Below are 21,994 nucleotides of genomic sequence, written 5' to 3'. Positions count from 1 at the left end.
CTGAGGAGCTCAGTTTGATACACAACACCTTCCACGTGTCGCAGTTGAGGAAGTGTTTAGTGGACGAGACAGCGGTCGTTCCCTTGGAGGATATCCAGGTCGATAGCGGCTTGAATTATATCGAGAAACCGATAGCAATTTTGGAACGGAAGACCAAGACCTTGAGGAACAAGGTAATTCAGCTGGTAAAGGTGCAGTGGCAGCATCGGAAGGGGTCAGAATGGACATGGGAGGCTGAAGAAGAAATGAGAACGCACTACCCGGAGTTATTCGCAGATCCAGCCGTAGCAGACTTCGAGGACGAAGTCTGAAACAAGTGGGGGAGAATTGTAACGACCCATTTCCGGTATGTTAATTAATTTGTTTTGGGCTAAGTTTTCAAGAGGGACTCGGCGAGTTCTAGCCTGACTCGCCGAGTCGGGTCGCGCATCTTGTGCACGCGGGAGCCGGCGACTCGGCGAGTCCATATCCTGGACTCGGCGAGTCCATCCGTCTGGGTGAAACCCTAACTCCCCGGGTTTTGCTCACTATTTAAACCCCATTATAGCCTCCATCTCGTCACTTTCCCCTGAGAGCACTGTGAGAAACCCTAAACCTTCCTCTTGTGAGCTTATAAGTGATCTTGTTCCATTTTGTGAAGGGGTGAAGAAGGAGAAGAAGAAGGAAGCAAGGAAACGAGTTCTAGTGCCAAGATCCAAGATCAAGTGTGAACTTATTTAGGTATTTTCGGAGTTCTCTTCTGGTTTCATGCTTAAACTTCCATTAGAGCTCTTTTAAGGGCTATTTGATGCTTGTTCCAAGCTTTATGCTTGCTTGATTGTGTTATTAAGCCGAAATACCTTTGGATCTGAGTGTTGGGGTGTTGTAGAGTCCAGATCCACTGTCTTTTTGGAGTTACATTGCTTATTAGCCATGGATCTACCCTTATTGTGCATATTTTAGTCTTATTTCCCTCATTCATGTGGTTGTGCACGTAAAGTTGGAAACTTTACGTGGTAAAACAGCTTAATGGACCTAGATCTATCATTTGCATGTGTTGGATTCAAGAGAAACCGAGTAAAAATATGTTGCATGGCGGCGACTCGGCGAGTCGGAAGAACGACTCGACGAGTCAGGTCGCGAGTCCCGAGTTCTCCAGTTTCTTCAGTGTCGAGTGGACGAGGTGAGTTAGGGAGTGGACTCAGCGAGTTAAGAGTAGACTCAGTAATGGAGGGACTCGGCGAGTTGTTCATACAACTCGGCGAGTCCAAGGCAATCTCCTTGAGGACTAAGAACAACTCGTCGAGTCTGATCATCTGACTCGGCGAGTCGGATGAAGATCCTCTGAGTTCTTGGATCCAGAGGGTACTCGTCGAGTCGATGCCACACTCGACGAGTAACAGCATGTAAGAGTTGAACGGAGAGTCTAGGACTCGGCGAGTCGGGTATCCCGACTCGGCGAGTCAGCCCTGAGTAAGTCAACTTTGACCAAGGGTAAAAGAGTCATTTTACCCTGAGTATAGTGCTAGTGATTGATTGAGTGTGTTTATGGATTTGTAGCCGAGGAGATTCAGGAGCAGCAGCCGTTAGCTTTCCGAGCCACACACTCATCCGCTAGCTTACGAGGTGAGTTTCCTTTCCGTAGGGGCGGGTCTAAGGCCACAATGCCGGCCCGTCCACTTAACAGTAGTTTCCGGACTTCGGTCCGATGTAGTAGTTCGTATGTTTGATGCCTTCGTGGTTCAGACATGTTTTATGTGCTATGTGTATGTGGTTATGTTCCGGGCCACGGCCCGATGCAGTATGCAGTATAAATGGTTATGATATGCTATGCTATGTGCAGTCAGTCCCGGACCTCGGTCCGATGCAGGGGACACGGTCCCAGTCAGTTCCGGACTTCGGTCCGATGCAGTCAGTTCCGGACTTCGGACCGATGCAGTTAGTTCCGGACTTCGGTCCGATGCAGGGGACAAGGTCCCAGTCAGTTCCGGACTTTGGTCCGATGCAGTTTCCGGGCTTCGGCCCGATGCAGTGGGCAAGGCCCAATATGTGTTTATGTGTTATTGTATGGTATGTGGTAGTTTGGGGGAGCTCACTAAGCTTCGTGCTTACAGTTTCAGTTTTGGTTTCAGGTACTTCCGCAAGCAAAGGGAAGAGCTCTGGATGACGGCATCACACACACCACCGTTTCAGTTTTAGTTTGGATTGATTTAGTTGTTGTTTTGGATATAGCATGTTACATTTTCCGCACAGTACTTTATTATCTTTTGAGACATATCACGCATGGTTTATTTATATGATACTCTGATTATAGTTTTGATGGTATTAAAAACGAAATTTTTGGGTCGTATTTTTGGGTTGTTTCAATCTTCATCTTCTCTCTATGAAATCATCTGACTTGGTTATCGGAGCCTCGTTTCGGGACTTCCTGCCGAACGAGGACTGACGGACTTGTTCTTTTGCTGTGATTCTCAGGCACTCCATCCCTTCCATCAAAGAGAGGGAACTAAGCCGAAGACTTGTCACAATAACTATCGTGCATTATGATTCGGCCCAACAAAGTCTAAGTCGAAAACATGCGTTGCGTTCCAACTCGGCTTTTAAAAAAAAGTAATAGGAAAGACGGAAGTTTGCTTGAAAAAAAATACCACATCTCCACTTCTTAAACGAAAAAAATAAAAATAAAACATGGTGGTTTCCATTTAACCCATGTATATTAATACATTTCAAAGGAAATGGAAAGGAATTTGGGCTCATTATTTAAAGATGAGCTCCTTCTAATTTATTTTGAGCTCCTCCCAAATGGGCTTCAATATATTATGTTAGGTTTCTTCTAAATGGGGTTTCACGTTATTGGGCTATAATAATATTATGGGCCATTTTTCAAGATAAATCCATTCAATCAACCGTTCATCGTTCGTGTGTTGCGATTTCATCCAATAAAATTCGATTTTAGAAGATGTTTTGCGGTCCAGTCCATTCGACAACTTTTCAAAAAAAAAGCGGGGGGGGGGGGGGGGGGGGAGAAGAGTAGTGCACTACTACTGCTACTCCATGAAGCGTTTCAGAGCATGATCGCTAGAAAGGCTCAAGTGAGTTAAGGCTTGAACGTGCAAACACAAGCCAATATCATACATCCATTCGTTCTCACTCCTCACCTTTTCTAAAAAAAATAGGAGTAGGAGGGTTAGCACGACACTATGTAGAAGTGATTTTTATTCCAAAGGGCAGAGTTAAAGTAAATGAAGAGATAATACTATGTATGATAGTGCATTCCCGAGGTGACATTAATATTCCGGATCGAAAGAGTAGCCTCATGGTTCAAACCTCGGTAGTCTCATTTTCCCAACTCTTAGTAGTCGTGTTGTTCATCTATTACTAGCAACTCACTGCCCAATTCTTAGCGTCTCTGTTGTGCAGCTCACGACAGTAATCCCACTACACACCTCTTGACAGCAGCTCCACCGTCCAGCTATCATTAGCCTCGCTGCATAGCTATCGAAAAAATCATTAGAAGACGAGGCACCAATCGTCACTACAGCTAATGATGCAGCAAAAGCATTAGGTGCTATTACACTTCAGCCCAAACTGTTCACCCGAGCCAGAGCACATAGATTGTAGGCTGCTACGCCCAATCTGCAAGGTTTAGCACCCTTTCCTTGAGTAGCCTAGCTTCTAAGCCCCACTCCATTATAGCGGAAAGCTTCGCCTACAAGGTTCATTACCCTTGCCTTGAGTCGCCTAGCTTCTCAGCTCGACTCCATTATAGCGGCAAGCTATACCTGTAAGGTTCAACACCCTTGCCTTGAGTCGCTTGGCTTCTCAGCCCGACTCCATTATAGCGACAAGCTCCGCCTACAAGGTTCAGCACCCATGCCTTGAGTCGCCTGGCTTCTCTGTTTGGCTCCATTACAGGGGCATGCTCCGCTAACAAGGTTCAAAGGCAAGCAACCTTTGCCTATATGATTCCACGCGATGATCTCCCGCGTGATGTATCTATGATTGTTGGCAGCTAAGTCCGATCTATTCCACGTGATGCTCTCCTGTGTGATGTATCCATGATCGTTTGCCGTTAAGCCCGATCTGTTCCACGCGATGCTCTCCCGCATGACATCTTCATGATCGCTGACTGCTAAGCCTGAGTTATTCTTCTAAGCCGCACAATATAAGTCACTTATTGTCACGCACCATAAGCCGTGCATCATAAGTTTATACCATGCCTAGCACCACACTCTTGGTGTTTCTTCTCCCACAAACATCATGGTTTTCTTGTGCTCGGACGATCAATAAAGCATTTTCTACATTACATCCCACTATAGTGAGGTTAATCTCCAGCAAGAATGTTATCACAACAACAGCCTGCTACCTACAACCTTTTAGCATCTCCGTTGGCTAGATCTCGACAACAATCTTGCTTTTCAACCCCTACCTATAGCCTTGCCGCTCATCCCTTGGCATCTCTGTTTCCTGGCTCTCAGCAACAGTCTCGTTGTGTATCCCCCACCTATAGTCTCGCCGCTTATCCCTCAGCGTCTCTATGCCCTAGCTTTTGGTAATAACCTCTCTGCGTAACCCCCACTAGCAACCTAATCACCCAGCCCTAGAACCTCTGCCACCTATTATATGGTCAATAACCTTACGGTTTATCCGTTTGACAACATCCATCTCAGACAAGAATCTTGCTACTTTTTATTATGCTAACAACTTCATTGTGTATTGTTATAACAACCATGCCTTATTCACCATAGTCTGATCCGGATACCTATGTTACCTACATCAGACTGGGGGGATCCAACTAGGTACAACCCAAGCAGGAAACACCTTCAGGATGGTTATTAATGCTCATGCAAAGCAGACTATATAGATGGTTATCAGTGACATTCCATCTGCGCTGCACACTCATATGGCAGCCTTGATATACATGTCATCATCAGTAGCAACCTTAATGCATGACTACAACAACTTCATCGGATAACAGTCTTATGGACTGAATGGCGAGCTTACACTTCATAGCTACCTTGGCTCGATGCCTTATTAACATCATTGTTGCATAACAGCCCCACTCCGCATAACATTATCAGTAGCCTCGCGCTGCATGATCGCAGTAACAACTACGTTGCAGCACATCGACCGTATCATATTCCTGACAAGAAAAGATCATTAACCCAACTCTCGCTGCATAAACCCATGCCCGCCTCATCGTGCAACACCACAACTCTTGTAGGCAAGGTTCGGTTGTTCTTTTTATTCTTTGATATATTGGTTCTTTGTCTAGTCCGATCCGATTGTCAGCAATCCAATCACATTAGACTAGGGGGACTTGATGACATAGGGTTTATATGACAGAGTCCAGTCCAATGATATTGGTCGCTTACCAATAACATCGGACTGGGGGACTTAATGATATTAGGTCCATTAGCATGGTCCAGACGACTCTGGCGCGCCAGCCTTGCCTGACGTTCCCTTGCTAGCCTTTCTTGACACTCTCATGTCGACCCGACTTGACACTCCCTTGCTAGCCTTTCCAGGTGTGTGCCTGCCAGCCTTGCCTGGTGCGCGCTCGCCAGCCTCACCCAATGCCCCTCGGCCAGCCTTGCCCAACTCCTTGCTAGATGGGCCTCAATTGGGCTGGCCCAAGGCCTAACCTAATTCCCTTTGACCTAATTGTCCTGTATAAAGTGAACAATATCTCCTCCATAAAGAGGGATCTTCCCCCTTGGCTCAGCCGCTGTCTTAGACTCCGACCGGGTGGCTCAGCTGCCACCCTCCGCCTTCAGCCACCATACATTACCTCCATCGCCAAGATGGTTCTCTCCAGCTAAGGAGAACCACCTCACTTCTACCAACCGATCTAACTTGATCGTCAGAGCTCGAGGCACAGTCCCTGAGACGGTTTTAACGATCTTGTCTGTTGTGACCTCGCAGATTTCCTCTGGCGTAGGAGCACATCATTAGAGCAAGTGGTCGGAATGTTGCATCACACTTAAAAGAAACATCACTACAACAATTATTTTAAACAATTAATGAAAACATAATATATTTATTAGTATAAATTTTAACGTAATGACAAAAACATCTCCATTCCAATAGTAACAAAATGTTATTTTACATCTTATTAATTTACTATTATTGTTTTTGACTACTTTATTACTTTATTTATTTCAAAAAGTACAAAATAAAAATGAATGGAGTTGACAAAGTTTGTGATAATAAATAAAAAATATTTTGGCTAATTTAAGATGACACTATTTATAACAGGTTGGGCTCATATGCATTAAAGCCACCAATCTTTCAAGCCCAACAGCTTCATATCTGTTCTGTTCATATTATCGACCCTACCTTCTTCCGCAGCTACTTCGCTGTTGGTGGCTGACAAGGTTCTTCTGTGGTGTTGTTTGTTGTGTGGACTATCTCCCGTTAAAAATGGCGTACGCGGTGTTGAAGCGATCTTCCATGATGAAGTCAATGATCGGAGAATCATGGCGGAGGTTTGCTTCCGTTGCAGTAGGTAGCGATCTTGTAGCAGCCGCTCCCAATGTTTCTCTCCAGAAGGCTCGGTCATGGGATGAAGGCGTCTCCTCCCAATTCTCCACCACTCCTCTTTCTGACATTTTCAAGGTCTGTTTCTTAGCTACTACACCCAAATCGGAATTGGAAATTTAGGGTTTGTGAGCTTACTTTACTGTTCGATATATTTTCAGGGCAAAAAGGTCGTCATCTTTGGGCTTCCTGTAAGTTTGTCTTTATTCGATAATATATGTTCAATTTCGATCATTTACATGGGGCAATTCGTAAAAGCATCGTCCTTTTACTCATTTCTAATTTGATTTTATTAATGGGCTTACAAATCTTGATTAGACCCATTTAACTTTTCGAAAACTGATTATTTTTTGATAAGTTTTGATCGAAACCCTCAAAAATTATCCATGCCTTTAACAAATTGTGAGATTAGTAAGGGAAAAACAATTCATTTCAGTTTGGTAGTATAATATTTAGGTATTATCTGATATTATTGGATATATTCATTGTAGTTTGTTGTTTATAATTGCATCTGCTCAATTTCACTTATGAGCACTCTATTTATTGGTGAAACAAAAAAATTAAAACATTGATTAAATGGATTGATCGATGCTTTAAATATCTTAATGAGAATACATCTCTTCAAGAGATAATCTTTTGGGACAACATCAATTTTAAAGTTTTAGGCATCCTTATAACATGTAGAGATTAATGACTACTTTATGCTGAACAATGTGATAGAATTTAGAGAAGTCATGTGTAACTTATTCAAGTACTTGACTATGGAAGTGAAGTTAAATTACTTAAACCTCAATTTGTAGAATTTTATGATTTTTGTTGACCTACATTGCTAAAAGAGTTCATATTGTTTATTCATATAAAGACAAGATTTTCTTATTTGACTTCAACAAAGAAAATTATGACAAGGGTCTTATATCTAGAAAAAAGGTGTATCTTTTATGTATTTTGTTTTTTCCTCAACCATTTACCATATTTTATTCTCCTTTTTTTGAAATTATATATTTTCACAAACTTACCTCTTATAACGGGTTTGGGGATATTTTCAAAAGTTATGTTTTGAAAATTTGGGTATAAATTTTAGTTTAGCCCAAAGTCGATCATAACTGGTTGAAAGAAGAAATGGTATTAATCAATTGACAAAGTGTTGAGAATACAAAGTTGACACATCAATTCGCTGTAAATTAATAATAATCAGCTGAGTTGTAATAAAAAAAGAACAAAACGGGTTTGTTAAACAAATTATGTTTTGAAGATGTACGTGATGATCAAATAGATTTTGACATGGATGAATGACAAGATTTCATAATATTATATGATATATTAGGCATTTTTGTAAGGCAACTTTATCTTTATGACACGTATATTTTTCAATTTGTTTCTTCGGTTTAATTAGGTCTAAATGGTATTGCTTGGAAATTTCTTTGCTCTAATATGTTTACCCGATTTAATGAATGTAGAAATATAGAATGATTGAAAAACTTATAAGATATTATAGAGACCTTACATGCATGTTAATTAATGACATTTGTTACATATAGGTTGTTCCTTTTGTATTATGAAACATAATATAGATATTTCATAACACACTTTAAAAGAATTATTTACTTTATATTTAGAGTAATAATTTGCTCGACAAGATAATGGGGGAGCTCAGTTTCATTCATATTCTTGTTGGTTGGTGTCTCTTTGTCACACTCATAGTAATATATATATATATATATATATATATATATATATATATATATATATATATACACACACACACACACACACATACACACACAAACATCATGGTTTTAGAATTATCAACACTGATATTTTAAAATGGTGGCAAGATAGACAACAAAATGAACTATTTAGCCATCATGTTGTGGGAAATACTATGTGTTCAAGCTAGTATTATAGCTTCTGAAAGATGGTTTTCTTTTAGTGACAAGTTATCAAATGCAAGGATGAAGCTTTTGATGTAGAATTGATGCAAGTGTCATTAAGTCTTAAAGACTATTACAGTTCGAATATGAGATCACAAAACTAATCAATCTTGAAGAGGGCTTGTATGCAATCGAAGTAGATATCTTACAAGACGAACCATTTAGCCAACAAATTAAAAAAATTAACCACATCTTATTTGAAGGCTTATACAAAGCTTTCCCAAGACTCAACAATTTTCAAAAGTTGTAGGTTTAGGGAATGCTTTGTAAGTTGTCCAAATAATATTATGTGGTTGTTGCTATCTCAGTTTCTTCTTGTAAGATTTCTTTCTTCCGTTGCATCCAAGCCTTCTTCAAGATTTGATTAGTTTTGTAAGATTGAAGTGTAGTAGTATTTAAGGCGTCAAATGCATTTGCATCGATTTTGCGTTCAAAGGGTTTCTCTTTGAATTTTATAACTTGCCATTAAGAGAACTGAAGATTTTCTAAAGCTATAATACTAGTTTGGAGAGTTAGTATGTCATGAGAAAGATAGCTAAAAATCATGGTGATGCTTATCTTACTACCTTTTTAAAATATGGATGCTTGAAGTTTGTTCTCCTAATCATTGTTTTTATATAATTTGTTGTCATAAATGGATAACTCATCTACACTGGATGAAGTTTTAAATGTTTACTAGGTGTGGGACCCGTGTATTACACGGGTTGATTTAAAAAAAAATTAAACATTAAATTAAAGTGTAAACAGAAAATATTTTTTAATGTATAACTTTAAAATAAAAAAGGAAAAATGTATTTATTGCAATTTAATATCATATATATGATATTTAATACTTTATATATATGAATATATGACTTTAATTTTAAAAATTGAAACAAATCAAAAATTGACAAATGGAAAATATTTATTTCAAAAATACCACAAAATGACAAGTGTCAAAACTCATAAGAGATTGACATGTGGCAAAAAAACCTTCATTTATTAAGAAGGATTACCACTATGTTGTTGAGCTTTAAATTCCTCTAAATATAAAGGAAATACCTTTTTTTAACACGTGTTAATAAATTCTCTATTACATTTTATAACATCAAAGGACAACCTAATGTGTCACAAACTCACAATATCCTTTAATCAACAAATATTTAGCATATCTCTTGATGATGGGGTTTACTCCTCCAACAATTATAAAAAGCGTCATCAACCCTTGAAATTATTTCATAATTTTTTTCTCTTATTAAAAGCATTTTACTTTATAAAATCTTCTCAGTTGTAGCATGTTGTAGTTTCAACTTTTTTTGGAGTTGGATGACATTGCTATAACTACATATATATATATATATATATATATATATATATATATATATATATATATATATATATATATATATATATATATATGTCAAAGTATTTTGAATTGCTTAAGAACAAAATAAAGCAAAATTTTGACTATCTTGATAAATAAATAACCTTTGCTTTTGGTTCTTGGAATTTTGTATATTTATTTATACAGGGTGCATTCACAGGAGTTTGTACAGCTCAGCATGTTCCAAGTTACAAGAAAAACATTGACAAATTCAAGGCAAAAGGCATAGACTCAGTCATATGTGTATCTGTTAATGATCCTTATACCATGAATGGCTGGGCTGAAAAGCTTGAAGCCAAAGAAGCCGTAAGTTTTTCTTTATTCTTTATTCAAACATATTATTTATTTTCCTCATAAATTCTATCTTTTTAACAGTTTCACATTACACCTTTTTGCAGATTGAATTTTATGGAGACTTTGATGGTAAATTCCACAAAAGCTTGGATCTGGAATTAGATCTCAGTGCCGCTTTACTTGGACATCGCTCCACTAGGTACAACTCGTACTGTCAGTGTGACTGTGACTGTGACTGATTGAATGTGGTATATTTTTGACAGATGGTCGGCATTTGTTGAAGATGGGAAGATTAAGGCTCTAAATGTGGAGAATGTTCCATCTGAATTCAAGGTTTCAGGGGGAGAAGTAATCTTGGACCAAATATAGAGAGTTGATTGTATTGGATAATACACTTCTCTTAACTTTTGAATAAAGCAATGTACAATATATACCATCTTTCTTTTGAGCCATAGGTGTAAAATGAATTGCAAATTGCGAGAAAATAGCAACGTATTGTTTGTGATAATGATTTTATTTCAGAAAACGCCTTTAAACAAAAAGGCAAAAGCGAAATGGGTTTCTTTGCAAGTCTTTTAATACGTAGGCTTCATGAGATTTCGTGCGTAGTAATTAATGTATATTTTTCTAATAGAACAGTTTTGGTGATTGAAAAGAAGCCAAAACAAACTAGTGTTTGGCTTTCTTTTATAAAGATTATGGAATTAGATGTAATTTTGAATTTATTCCCACTCACACCTCTGATGTGATGTAGTTGTTGGCAATTCTCGACACGACCCGCCACACGACCCGTGACACGACACGAAATAAATGAGTTTGGGTTGAGCTTTTCAACCCACTAACCCGTTTATATTTTTGATAAAAAAAATTATTTTATTTTTAAATCTATTTATGTATTAAGTATTAATATTTAATAAGATTATATAATATACCATTGATTTATAGACCATTTGACTGTTTTGACATTTTGACTTGTGGTGGATGGTCTAAGGTTGTAAGTCGTAACCTGTAAAGCTAAGTCTGTAACCATTTTGCCTATTTGTCCTAAATAAAAATCTCAAAAGCAAATGCGTATGAGCATATCTCCCTCTTCCAGACTTCCAGTCCCCCGGTCTCCCACAGTCCCACTCTCCACTGTGTTACTCTGTGATGGAAATCATGTATCGAAATCAAATCGTGTATTGAAATCACAAACGATGTTGATGCGTGAAGGCTGAAGTGGTGAAGTTCACGAACCCGCCAACCTGTGAACCCGTATAAATAAATGAGTTGGCGGGGTCATATATGGGTTTATGTTTTAAACCCGCCAACCCGTGACCTGTATATTTAAATGGGTCGTGTTTGGGTTGACATATTTTGACCCGCCAACCCGTGACACGTAAACCCGAACACGACACGATTGCCAGGCCTAATGTCATATGTACATAGAGGTGATTATATTGGTGCATAGCCTTGGGCTTGACTGGATCTATAAATCGGGAAAGGCCAAGCCCGTTTCTATAACTACACCTCCATAATTAGTTAGCTTGATATCAAACATATCCATTTGGCAATCAATCGGTGCGTGCTTTTCATATATACAAGCTAGACACAAAATTATAAAACACGACACCTAATTAATCCATGTGACACGTGAGAAAAAACAAAATTTTAAAACACAAACACAACATGTAACAAACCTGTGTTACACGTGGCATGACACAAATATACATGTTTCTAATACCATTTTTTTAAGCATAAGAAAACATGCAAATTGATTCTCAAACTTTCAGTAAATGTAAACTTGAACCCATTAACTACACGACTATGTGTGTATATACGTGTTTATGCGTGTTGTGTGTTGCACAAATTTAATCCGTATCTTATACGTGTAAATTCGTGTTTGACACGTGTAAGACATGAAACACGAATTCCAAATATGGACACAAGTTGAAATGAATTTTGAAAACTCATAAATGAAAAACTCATGTCGTGTATTGAATTGTCGGGCTACAACATGTAACAAACATTATATTAAGTTTACTTGCAGCTAGATAAAGCGTAGAGGCAATCATGCACGAATAAGCAGTTATAAGTAACTTCTAATTTTGTAGTGGTCACCATCTTATTTCTACAAATTTCTACATTTAGCAATTAGTACCACTGATTCATACCAATGCTTAAACAAAAATCGAAGTAAGCAAAGCAAAACACACAGGTGTAGTAGCAACGTAAGGCAACGACCTAAAATATGCTAATACTTTTCACCCAAAATCACCTACTAAACATCGATGGTGTAATTCTAAGTATATTCTCTGGTATCTAATTCACTTAAACATATGATTTAAGACCAACCTCTCACAGGTTCATTTTAGAAATAGTATTTTCACCATATTTAAAAAAAAATAAAAAATAAAGCACCTCTTCACAACGGAAAATCCCATTTTTTTTAAAATGGTAATTCACCAAATATGTTTAATATAAAGTGCACGAGACAATGAAGTTGCTACGTGTTCCTGTATGTAATTGGCAGCCTATTGTGGAAAGGGTTCACAAAAAGCTCTCTTCTTGGAAGGCAAATTCGTTGTCTTCATGAGGTCGTTTAACCCTTTCTAGGGTTGTTCTTGGAAGTCTCCCACTCTATTATTTTTCTTTCTTAAGAGCGCCTAAATCCGGCCCGGACAACTTGGAGCCGATTAGAAGAAAATTCTTTTGGGGAGGCTGTGAAGAAAAACACAAGATAAACTGGGTGGCTTGGGATATTTTTCTAGGACCCAAAGAAAAAGGGGGCCTTGGAATCGGTTCCTTCATGTCGTTGAATACAACCTTGCTTGTCAAATGGTTATGGAGGTTTAAAAAAGACTTGAGTTCTCTTTGGATGAGAGCTGTTAACGGTATTCATAACATAAAGAAGCATGTGGGTGCTTGGGCGAAGAGATCGTTGGCTGGGGTTTGGTCTCGTCAATATCATTCCTCATATCAATGATTTGGGGGTTTACTTCTCCTCTACTTATGACATTTGCATCGAGGATGGTAAGGATACGTTGTTTTGGAAGGACGATTGGTTAGGGAGTGGTAAGTTGGCGGTTAAATTCCCTTGTCTTTTTTATCCGGACAAACGGAAGAGCTGCTTTGTAGCGGAAAGAGTATATATATATATATATATATATATATATATATATATATATATATATATATATATATATATATATATATATATATATATATATATATATATATATAAGAAGGATCATTTGAGAACTCAAAGTTTCCCGAGAATCCGATAACTAAAGGTGGAACGTTGGATTAAAAAAAGGAAGAGTCTGGGATGCAAGGTGGCGTTTTTGTAAATAAGTAGGCAAAAAAAGGAGGGGTATTTTAATTAATTCAGTCAGGGGTATTATAAGAATAAAAATATAATTAAATGATTTATTAAATCTAATATTTGATAAAATACATTTTCATCTTTCTCTCTCTTTCTCTCTCTCTCTCTCTCTCCTCCCCGTTTTCCTCTCTCGCTCAAAGGTACGATCCATCCTCCGACGAATCACCTTCGTCGAATTGCCTCCAATCTTTCTTCCAATTCCATGCTTTCGATTCTGAAATTGCTTCTACTCACACGAATCTGAAATCCCCCAATGATTGAAGTTTCAATGTTGCTGAACTCCTTGATCTCACGTTCTTCATAGAAAAAACTCCACTGAAGATGCCTTGATTTTTAATCGTTTATCCTCCATCAATTTGTTCCTCGGAGTACATCGTAATCGTCGGCTTCATCTCGGCCTCCACTGTGGATTGAAGAACTGAACGAAGAAGATGATCCCTTGTCGATCAAAATTTAGGTATCATCTATTTCTATAGTTGACTCCTGACTTTTGTTTGACCTTTATGAATTGTTTTTGCCTAATCATTAAGTTGAACTTGTTTAGCCAATATGTTTTTAAGAAGAGTTAAATCCTTGTGTTGATTGTAGGTATAAAAATAGATACCTGTGTTATTGAAAAATATAGATATTTGTTTGCACTCAACATGTTCGATGAATTGCCTCAATGAGAAATATCACATGTTAGCTTCACTTTGACTTCATGAATGATGAACCAATTCCAATTTAGTATTCTGAAGAATTTTTTTTGGTTATATTTTGAGAAATGTAGGAGATATTTTTATTTGTGGAAGACTACAGCCTTTTGAGCATATAATATAATGTCAGAAACTAGTCGTCTTTTACAAATAAATTTTCATAATACATTTTAAATGGATTACTTCAGCCTTTTGAGCATCTGGTATGCTTGTATTTTCTTGGTACCCAAGGCCTAACATATTGTAACGCCCGTAGGTCCGGGCTAGTCAATTAGAGGCAATAGGGGTCGAAAACGACTTTTCGAAAAAAGATTATTTAGAATAAATAATCTTAACCAAGTTGTAGAATATGTCACAAGGTTTCCGTACATATAAAGAACGCCGAAATCCGAGTTATAACGAAGAAGTTATGACTCGTCGAAGTTTCGCGACGGAACCGGCACGGCACCGGGAAGTGTAAATAGTGAATTTACGATAGAACGAGACATAGCCTTAGTAATCTAAAAGAAAGTCGTAGAATACGTTAAACTAAGAACATTGATAAAAAGAACGCCCAAATTTGACTTCGTATGAAGAAGTTATGATTTTTTGAAGTTTCGGACAAGCAGTGTACAACCCGAAATTCGAATATTAGATCGAGTAGTTTTTGTCCTACACGACCTAAACGAGAATCGAAGATCTCGATAAGAGTAGCATAACGAGAAAAAGATGGGCGAAAACGGACGTCGGATGAAGAAGTTATGAGGATTTAACGGACCAATCTTGTCCCGGCGTGTTAATAATATCGAAATTTAAAATCGAGCCAAAATTAGACGACGGATTCTAAGCAAAAGTTGTAGAGTACGTTCCCGCCTTCGCGTGGATATAAAGAACATCAAAAACGGAGTTCGTATGCGAAAGTTACGAATTTTTAAAGATTAAACTTGAATTTGCGAAGCTGTTGCTAGATGAGATGACGTGGCACGATCTAGACCGTCCATCGCTGAAGAAAGCCTCGCCTCGGATGCATGACACGCAACCCCTCGCATACGCCCAACGTTAGCATCAGACGCCCCGCGTACGAGGTTCGGAATGCCCCGCGTTGAAGAACTCTTCCTCGGTCCATAAGCATCAACGTCTCACCATCCGAAGCTTGCCACGCCTCAGTCTTATCCGAAGCTACGCGCAGCGTAATGTTGCTGTACGCCCAGCGTACCTCCGAAGGCTCGCGCCTATAAATAGGCTGCGAGGGTTGCCGAGCAAAACACACCAATTTCTTTCTCTCACTAAAATTCTTTCTCTCTTTAAGGGTTTTAACCCTCCCCTAAGCCTAGGTGGTCCCCTAGCACCCTAAGGAAGCCCCGAGGCTCCCGGAGTCCCGAGAAAAAGGAGTTTTTCGGTTTCGAAACGCTGCTCCAATTAAGTTCTGGTTTTCAATAAAATTCGCTGTAAGTGTGCTACGCTTATGCAATTTTTAATATATTTCAAATAATTATAGGAATGTTATTAGGTCCTTAAAATAATTATTTGGGCTATTATTATGAGTTATATTGAGTGTTATTAACACTTAATAATAGTCAGACTAATTAATTTGTCGCGGTTATCGTTAGACTAAACCCTAGTGGTATTGGTACTAGGTTTTATCGAAGGAAAATCGTTTTGAGAGTATCGAAGCGCTGTCCGAGTGCTGAGTCATCACCTTTCAGGTGAGTGCATAGTCCATTTCATCTTACACATAGATATGAAGTATTTTATATAAACTACATGCTATGTGTGCATATTATCTGAATACTTGCTGTCTATGCTGGATGAACGTTTTATACATGTTTTAAAGGATTTAAATTGTATACGTATTTTATATATACGAATATGTTGGGTATGAGATGGGTAGATGAATGATGAGAGATAGAATATGATGTGAGTATACATTGGTAGCTATAGACTTAGAGCCTATGGGACGAACACCGGTAGCCATGGACTTAGTACCTGTTAGACGTTGGTAGCTATGGATTTAGTACCTGTTAGGAATTGGTAGCTATGGACTTAGTACCTATTAGTTAGATGCTGGTAGCTATGGATTTAGTACCTGTTAGGAATTGGTAGCTATGGACTTAGTACCTATTAAGCACTGGTAGCTATGGATTTAGTACCCGATGAGTAGGATATAGCAGCTATGGATTTAGTGCTTTAACGAACGAACATCGGCAGCTATGGATTTAGTGCCAGTCCTATAACCCTGGAAGTAAGGGACTTCAGAATAAACGAATGCAGGATAGATGACTCTTAGGTTAAATCCTTAAGAGTAAAGAAGATAATGGGGATGGGTAATTGGGTTAATTGTTTGATGATTGAACATAATAATTATATATTGTGGGTTGAAAACCCTATGTACTCACCAGGTTTCCCAACCTGAACCACTCAGTTTATTTATATCACAGGTGTTGATATGAAGTCACATTACACAAAGAGATTTAAAGAGATGTAGATTACTAGTGTAAACAAATGTAAGTTCTGTTTATGCTTATGTTTATGTATTAACGATGACATCCCAAACGTTTTAAGATGAATAAAATACGTTTCTTCGAAAATGTTTTAATAACGTATTTATCGTGTTTTTCTGGGAACAAATTCCGCAACATTTTTATTAAAAGAAAAACTCTGATTTTTATAAAGCATAAACAAAATCGGTCTTTTCTGGCCGTGATTCTGGGGATGTCACACATATGCTCTAATGTTGTTAATGATCAATTTTTTCTTAGCCATTTTTACAGGTAATTTATGAATTTGTAGTTATTTACTCATCTTTGTAAGAATTAAGAAGCAAATTGTTTAATGTATATCAGTTTTGTTCTTTTTTTAAATGAAAAATTCGTTTTCTTGTTTCATTTCCAACTTTCCTCTATCAAACATGCATCGTTGGTTCTGTGGTGTTACCTGCAACCAGTTGCTATGCTCTTAACGATTCTAGCCACATTCATCATTTTGTATCTTCCTCAAGTAACTGCAATTTGGAATTAAATTTTGTATTACTTGGTGGCAAAAAAGTTTGTTTTCTCTAACATATTATACAGAGTAGCTGGTTTGGACACCCTATTGAGTATGGTGGAGTGGTAATTTCCTTTTGTACATAATGATCTTGATATCATTCTAATTGTTCAAATTTGGGATAGTTCTTTTCACAGTTTTTGTTGTGTTTTATGTTTCATTTCCTATAGCTTCATTGAGAGTTTGTTTTTGGGATAATGGAGAATTTAGAGATGTAAAATTTATATTAGTCAAGAATGGGGGAAGTCTCCTGGAAAGTGGATCAAGACTGTGTTTTTTGGGAATAAGTAATCAAAATCTAATCTCTCAAAAGTAAGAAAAAGGTTACTTTTTGTACATCACTTGTCTGTTCTCTTAGTATGTGATCCTGATGTCATCTAATTCTTGCAGGATGCTACTTCAGAAATAACAATATTCATCACTGGTAAAACACCATCAAACAATTTTGGTGCTGATTCAATGATCATCTCAAGTCCTGTGCGCCCTGTAATTGATTCAAGTGATCATACAGAACTTGAAAAGACATCAAGTGATAACTTAATAACCGATTCACCTGAGAATGATAATGCAAATGATTATACAGAACTTGTATAATTGATTGTTGCAATTTAACCCTAGAGTAGATGATGAGTTTGATAAATGATAATGCAAATAGGAGCACAACAACCAAGGTACATGAATATTATTATTATAATCTTGAAAAGACATCAAGTGATTCACATTTGAATCACAAGGGATTCACATATAAATCACAAGTGAATCACATATAAATCACAAGTGATTCACATATAAAATCACATGTAATTCACGTGTAAATCACAAGTGAATCCCATATGAGTTACATATGAATCACAAGTGATTCATATATGAATTACATGTGATTCACATGTAGATCACAAGTGAATCACATAAGAATTACATGTGATTCACATGTAAATAACATGTAACTTACATATGAATTACATGTGTTTCACATGTAAATCACATGTAATTCACATATGAATCATATGTAAATCTTATATGATATATACATGTGTAATTTTGTGAGTGTTCTTGCATTAATCAAATTTTTTAATTTTCTTGTAGATTTTGAAGAATTTGTGGAAAATATTGAAGAGGTGAAAAGTGATAAATTGAAGAAAATATGAAAATCTTGATATGAAGAAATGATAACATTGTGAATCTTCGTAGCATTTTTTATTTTTTATATTTTATTTTGTATCGAATACAATACTTGTACTATTACGTTTATAGATTGATTAATAAAAATGAGATTTTTATGATTTACTTACGAATATTATAGTATAAGAAATAAGCATATATTCATTTGAAAAAAATATGTATATATGCACCTAAAATGTTGACTTTTTTTGTTTAAAAAATTAGAGGTTTTTTTAAATATTCTAGTTTTTTTTTTTTTTTTTTTTTTTTTTTTTTTTTTTTTAAATTTTTTTTTATAAATTTACTGATTTTAAAAATTTATATATATTTTTTAAAAATGTAGCTTTGTTAAAAAAAATTGCACTTTTTTTGAAAAAAAATTGCAGTATTTTAAAAAAGAAAGCAGTTTTTTTGAAAATATTACAATTTTTTTTAATAATTACTATTTTATTAAAAAATTTGTAGTTTTTTTTTAAAAAAAAATTGCAGTTTTTTTTTTTTGAAAAAATTGCCGTTTTTTAAAAAAAAATTCAAATCTTTTAAAAATTTATGCTTTCCAAAAATGCTAAAAAATCTGCAGTTAATAAAAAAAACGAAAATTATTTTTTTTAATAAAAAAATCCAAAATTTTGTTTTATAATGTTAATTTGAGAGCTTTTTATCAATATTTCCAATAATACAAAAAATTAAGTGGGATTGGTATGATGACGATCATGTCCTTAATGATTTGATTTTGATCCAACGCTCCACCTTTAGTTCCTAGGTTCTTGGGAAACTATGAGTTCTCAACTCTCTCTCTCTCTCTCTCTCTATATATATATATATATATATATATATATATATATATATATATATATATATATATATATATATATATATATATATATATATATATAGACGCACACACATATGCATTATTTTAACACATTTGAGCATTAATTTGGTAAAATGCAAAGATATTTGGTACTTTTAATGTTTAAATTCTATCTTGCAGCCAAAAATGACATTCTTAAGGAAAAAATGACTGAAATTGAAGAAAGCTGGAAACTTGGAGCTTGGAGCTTGGAGCTTACACTAGGAGAAGAAGAGAGAAGAAAATCGTGCATATTGAAGTTCCCACGACGTGGACAATTAGATTCCACGACGTGGCATTTGGAATCTTATCGATCATTGCATGAAGATGTTTCTCATGACGTGACCATATAGCTGTCACGACATGACCACATGTCAAACCTTGAATCTTCTACGGACATAAATGGAAGCCTTGGCGCATACATGATTACCATGATTCCCACGACGTGACATCTATTTCCCATGTCATGGCGACTACTTTTTGGCAAGTATATATTTTGAACTTTAGGTCGGAGACTTTTGGCAGAAAGCTGCAATAGAAAAGTGACAAAATACCTTCTAAGAACCCTTGGAAGTCAGAAGAAGATTGGAGATCAAGTTTTGGAGATTTTTAGAGAAAGAACATCATTAGATCATTCAGATTGCTAGTTTTTACTATGTCTAATCTAGTTAAATCAGATTTCATGTTTGTTTCTACTTTAATGATGGGCTAAAACCCTATACGTCTGTTTAGTGATGATGAACCCTAGTACTATGTGTTAGTTTCCCTTTTCATGGATTATTGAAGTTGGTTTAGCTTGTGTTTGATAGATCACTACATAGTATGTTAAAAATTTCAATCTTTATTGCTTAGCTTTCAATTTTTGTTTAGTTAGATGATCACTTTGATTGCATGAACTCGTTTACCTAATTGTTTATGAATCTTAAATTGCTAGAGCTAGTGATTGACCAAATCCTAGATTAGGTAATAAAGATAGTTACTTTAACTGTGCTAGAGAGCATAATTAGATCATAATTTGTGTTTTGGTTATTTTTCTAAGTCTTAGATAATTAATCTTAGGTTTATAATTCATAGCCCAATAATCTTCATAATTGATTTAGTCTTCCACTTATGCAAGATCATTGCCTAGTAGTTCATAAATTGGTGAAAAGATTAGGAGATTGGACCAAGACTTCTAATAACATTTAAATTGATAACCAAATGAAATTAATCCATATGTTGAAACAAACGATAGGGAAAAGGTGATTCAAAGCTAAACTGAAGTGTGTTTATTATCTTGATTAAAAATCGTCATTAATTGTTTGCTTAGTTTAAATGTTTTTAGTAATTAATTTAAGTTAATCTGAACTTAGAAACTCAGATAAAACCCCTAATTTTAGTTATCATTCTTACGTTAACTTTTAGTATTTATTATATTAATTAAAATATTATTCCCTATAATTGACACCCGACTTGATTTACTATACTATAATTCGACTAGTTACATAAGTATTTTAGCTAGTAAAGTTTGGTTTGGTTTATAAATTAAAAACTAGTATATATATATATATATATATATATATATATATATATATATATATATATATATATATATATATATATATATATATATCGTACGCATCAAGTTTTTGGCGCAGTTGCCGAGGAACGACTTATTTTAGTTTTAATTTAATTGATATTGGTCAATGAATCCTTTTTGTGGGGTAGAAACCGGAAAAGGTTAATTTACTGCTTTGTTTTTAGTTTTCCGTTTAATTAGAGTTCACGATGTGACGACTCTACCTTCAAGACGTGAAAACTGAGCATTTTCAATTTTTTGTTTATTTTGTTTTAGTTTGTTTTTATGTGTTTTCTTTGCTTTGTTTCAGTAATATATGACCAGGGGAACAACTTTTAAGCTTGTGCCACCATTTGAAGATCTGGAAGCCGAGTTTCACAAGAAAAAGGATAAAAATGAAGGCAAATCTAGTAGCAGCTTCAAATCAGACGAGGTAGCAACTTTTGAAAAAATTCCCGACAAGAAAGACATCGGATACGAACCAGAAACCAAAAATGATTCAGAAGAGGAATTCAAAAGCAAACGAGACAACATGATGGAGGACATTATGAGAATGACCACATAATAGTACAATAGGTGGATGCCTAATGACAATGGGTCGGGTCTCATACCAACAACAATTCCTAGCCATGACAAACTTAGAGCTCAAGGGACATATCCTCATTATGCTCAAATATATCCCATTATATGGGAAAGATCACAAGGATGCCAACAGACTCATTGACGAAGTGTTGGTTATTGGAAAATAATTTAATGTTCCAAATGTTTCATGTGATGTAATGCTACTTAGGATGCTTCTAGTCATATTCACAGGATCAACAAAGGATTGGTTAAAGTCACTTTCACCTGGAGCAATCACTACATGGACCAACCTTTGTAATGAATTCATTTAAGAATTCAGGCCTCCTATGAAGATAGTAAAGTTCAAGAAGAACATCCTTAACTTTCAACAATTGGATGGTGCATCCTTATATGAAGCTTAGGAATGTTATAAAGGATTACTTTGCAATTTTCCTCAACATGATCTTAACATGCAACAAGAAATCTCCACCTTCTCTGATGGAATCAATGTGAGCACTCGCCAACTTCTTGACTCTCAAGGACCAATGACTAAGAAGGACCCACCAAACAACAAGGCATTAATAGAAGAGTTTTCTGAACACTCAAGAGAGTATCACAACCCTCGAGTTGATGTGACAAGAGGAAAAGCAAATGGTGATGCAGCTTCGGAA

General features: G+C 36.2%; 1 protein-coding gene and 1 non-coding gene across 2 annotated transcripts; one reads left to right on the top strand and one right to left on the bottom strand.

Annotated features, from left to right (window-relative positions):
- Positions 1-6,278: 6,278 nt before the first annotated feature.
- Positions 6,279-10,615, top strand: LOC111882920 (peroxiredoxin-2F, mitochondrial). The gene is made up of 5 exons (XM_023879287.3): positions 6,279-6,597; positions 6,681-6,710; positions 9,961-10,119; positions 10,212-10,306; positions 10,371-10,615. Exons 1-5 carry the CDS (start codon positions 6,403-6,405, stop codon positions 10,474-10,476), a joined length of 585 nt encoding a protein of 194 aa, XP_023735055.1. The 5' UTR covers positions 6,279-6,402; the 3' UTR covers positions 10,477-10,615.
- An 11,067-nt stretch (positions 10,616-21,682) lies between these two features.
- Positions 21,683-21,789, bottom strand: LOC111882944 (small nucleolar RNA R71). Its single transcript, XR_002847308.1, has one exon. It is a non-coding gene; the product is annotated as a small nucleolar RNA R71 (small nucleolar RNA).
- Between the last annotated feature and the right edge of the window lie 205 nt (positions 21,790-21,994).

This window comes from Lactuca sativa, chromosome 5 (genome assembly GCF_002870075.4).
Source record: "Lactuca sativa cultivar Salinas chromosome 5, Lsat_Salinas_v11, whole genome shotgun sequence".
Taxonomy (NCBI): domain Eukaryota; kingdom Viridiplantae; phylum Streptophyta; class Magnoliopsida; order Asterales; family Asteraceae; genus Lactuca; species Lactuca sativa.
This window is presented reverse-complemented; position numbering and strand designations above follow the sequence as displayed.

Coding starts and splice junctions, on each gene's coding strand:
- LOC111882920 (XM_023879287.3), top strand. CDS start 6,403: ATGGCGTACGCGGTGTTGAAGCGATCTTCCATGATGAAGTCAATGATC. Junction 6,711..9,960: donor TCGTCATCTTTGGGCTTCCT/GTAAGTTTGTCT, acceptor TTATTTATACAG/GGTGCATTCACAGGAGTTTG. Junction 10,120..10,211: donor AGCTTGAAGCCAAAGAAGCC/GTAAGTTTTTCT, acceptor ACCTTTTTGCAG/ATTGAATTTTATGGAGACTT.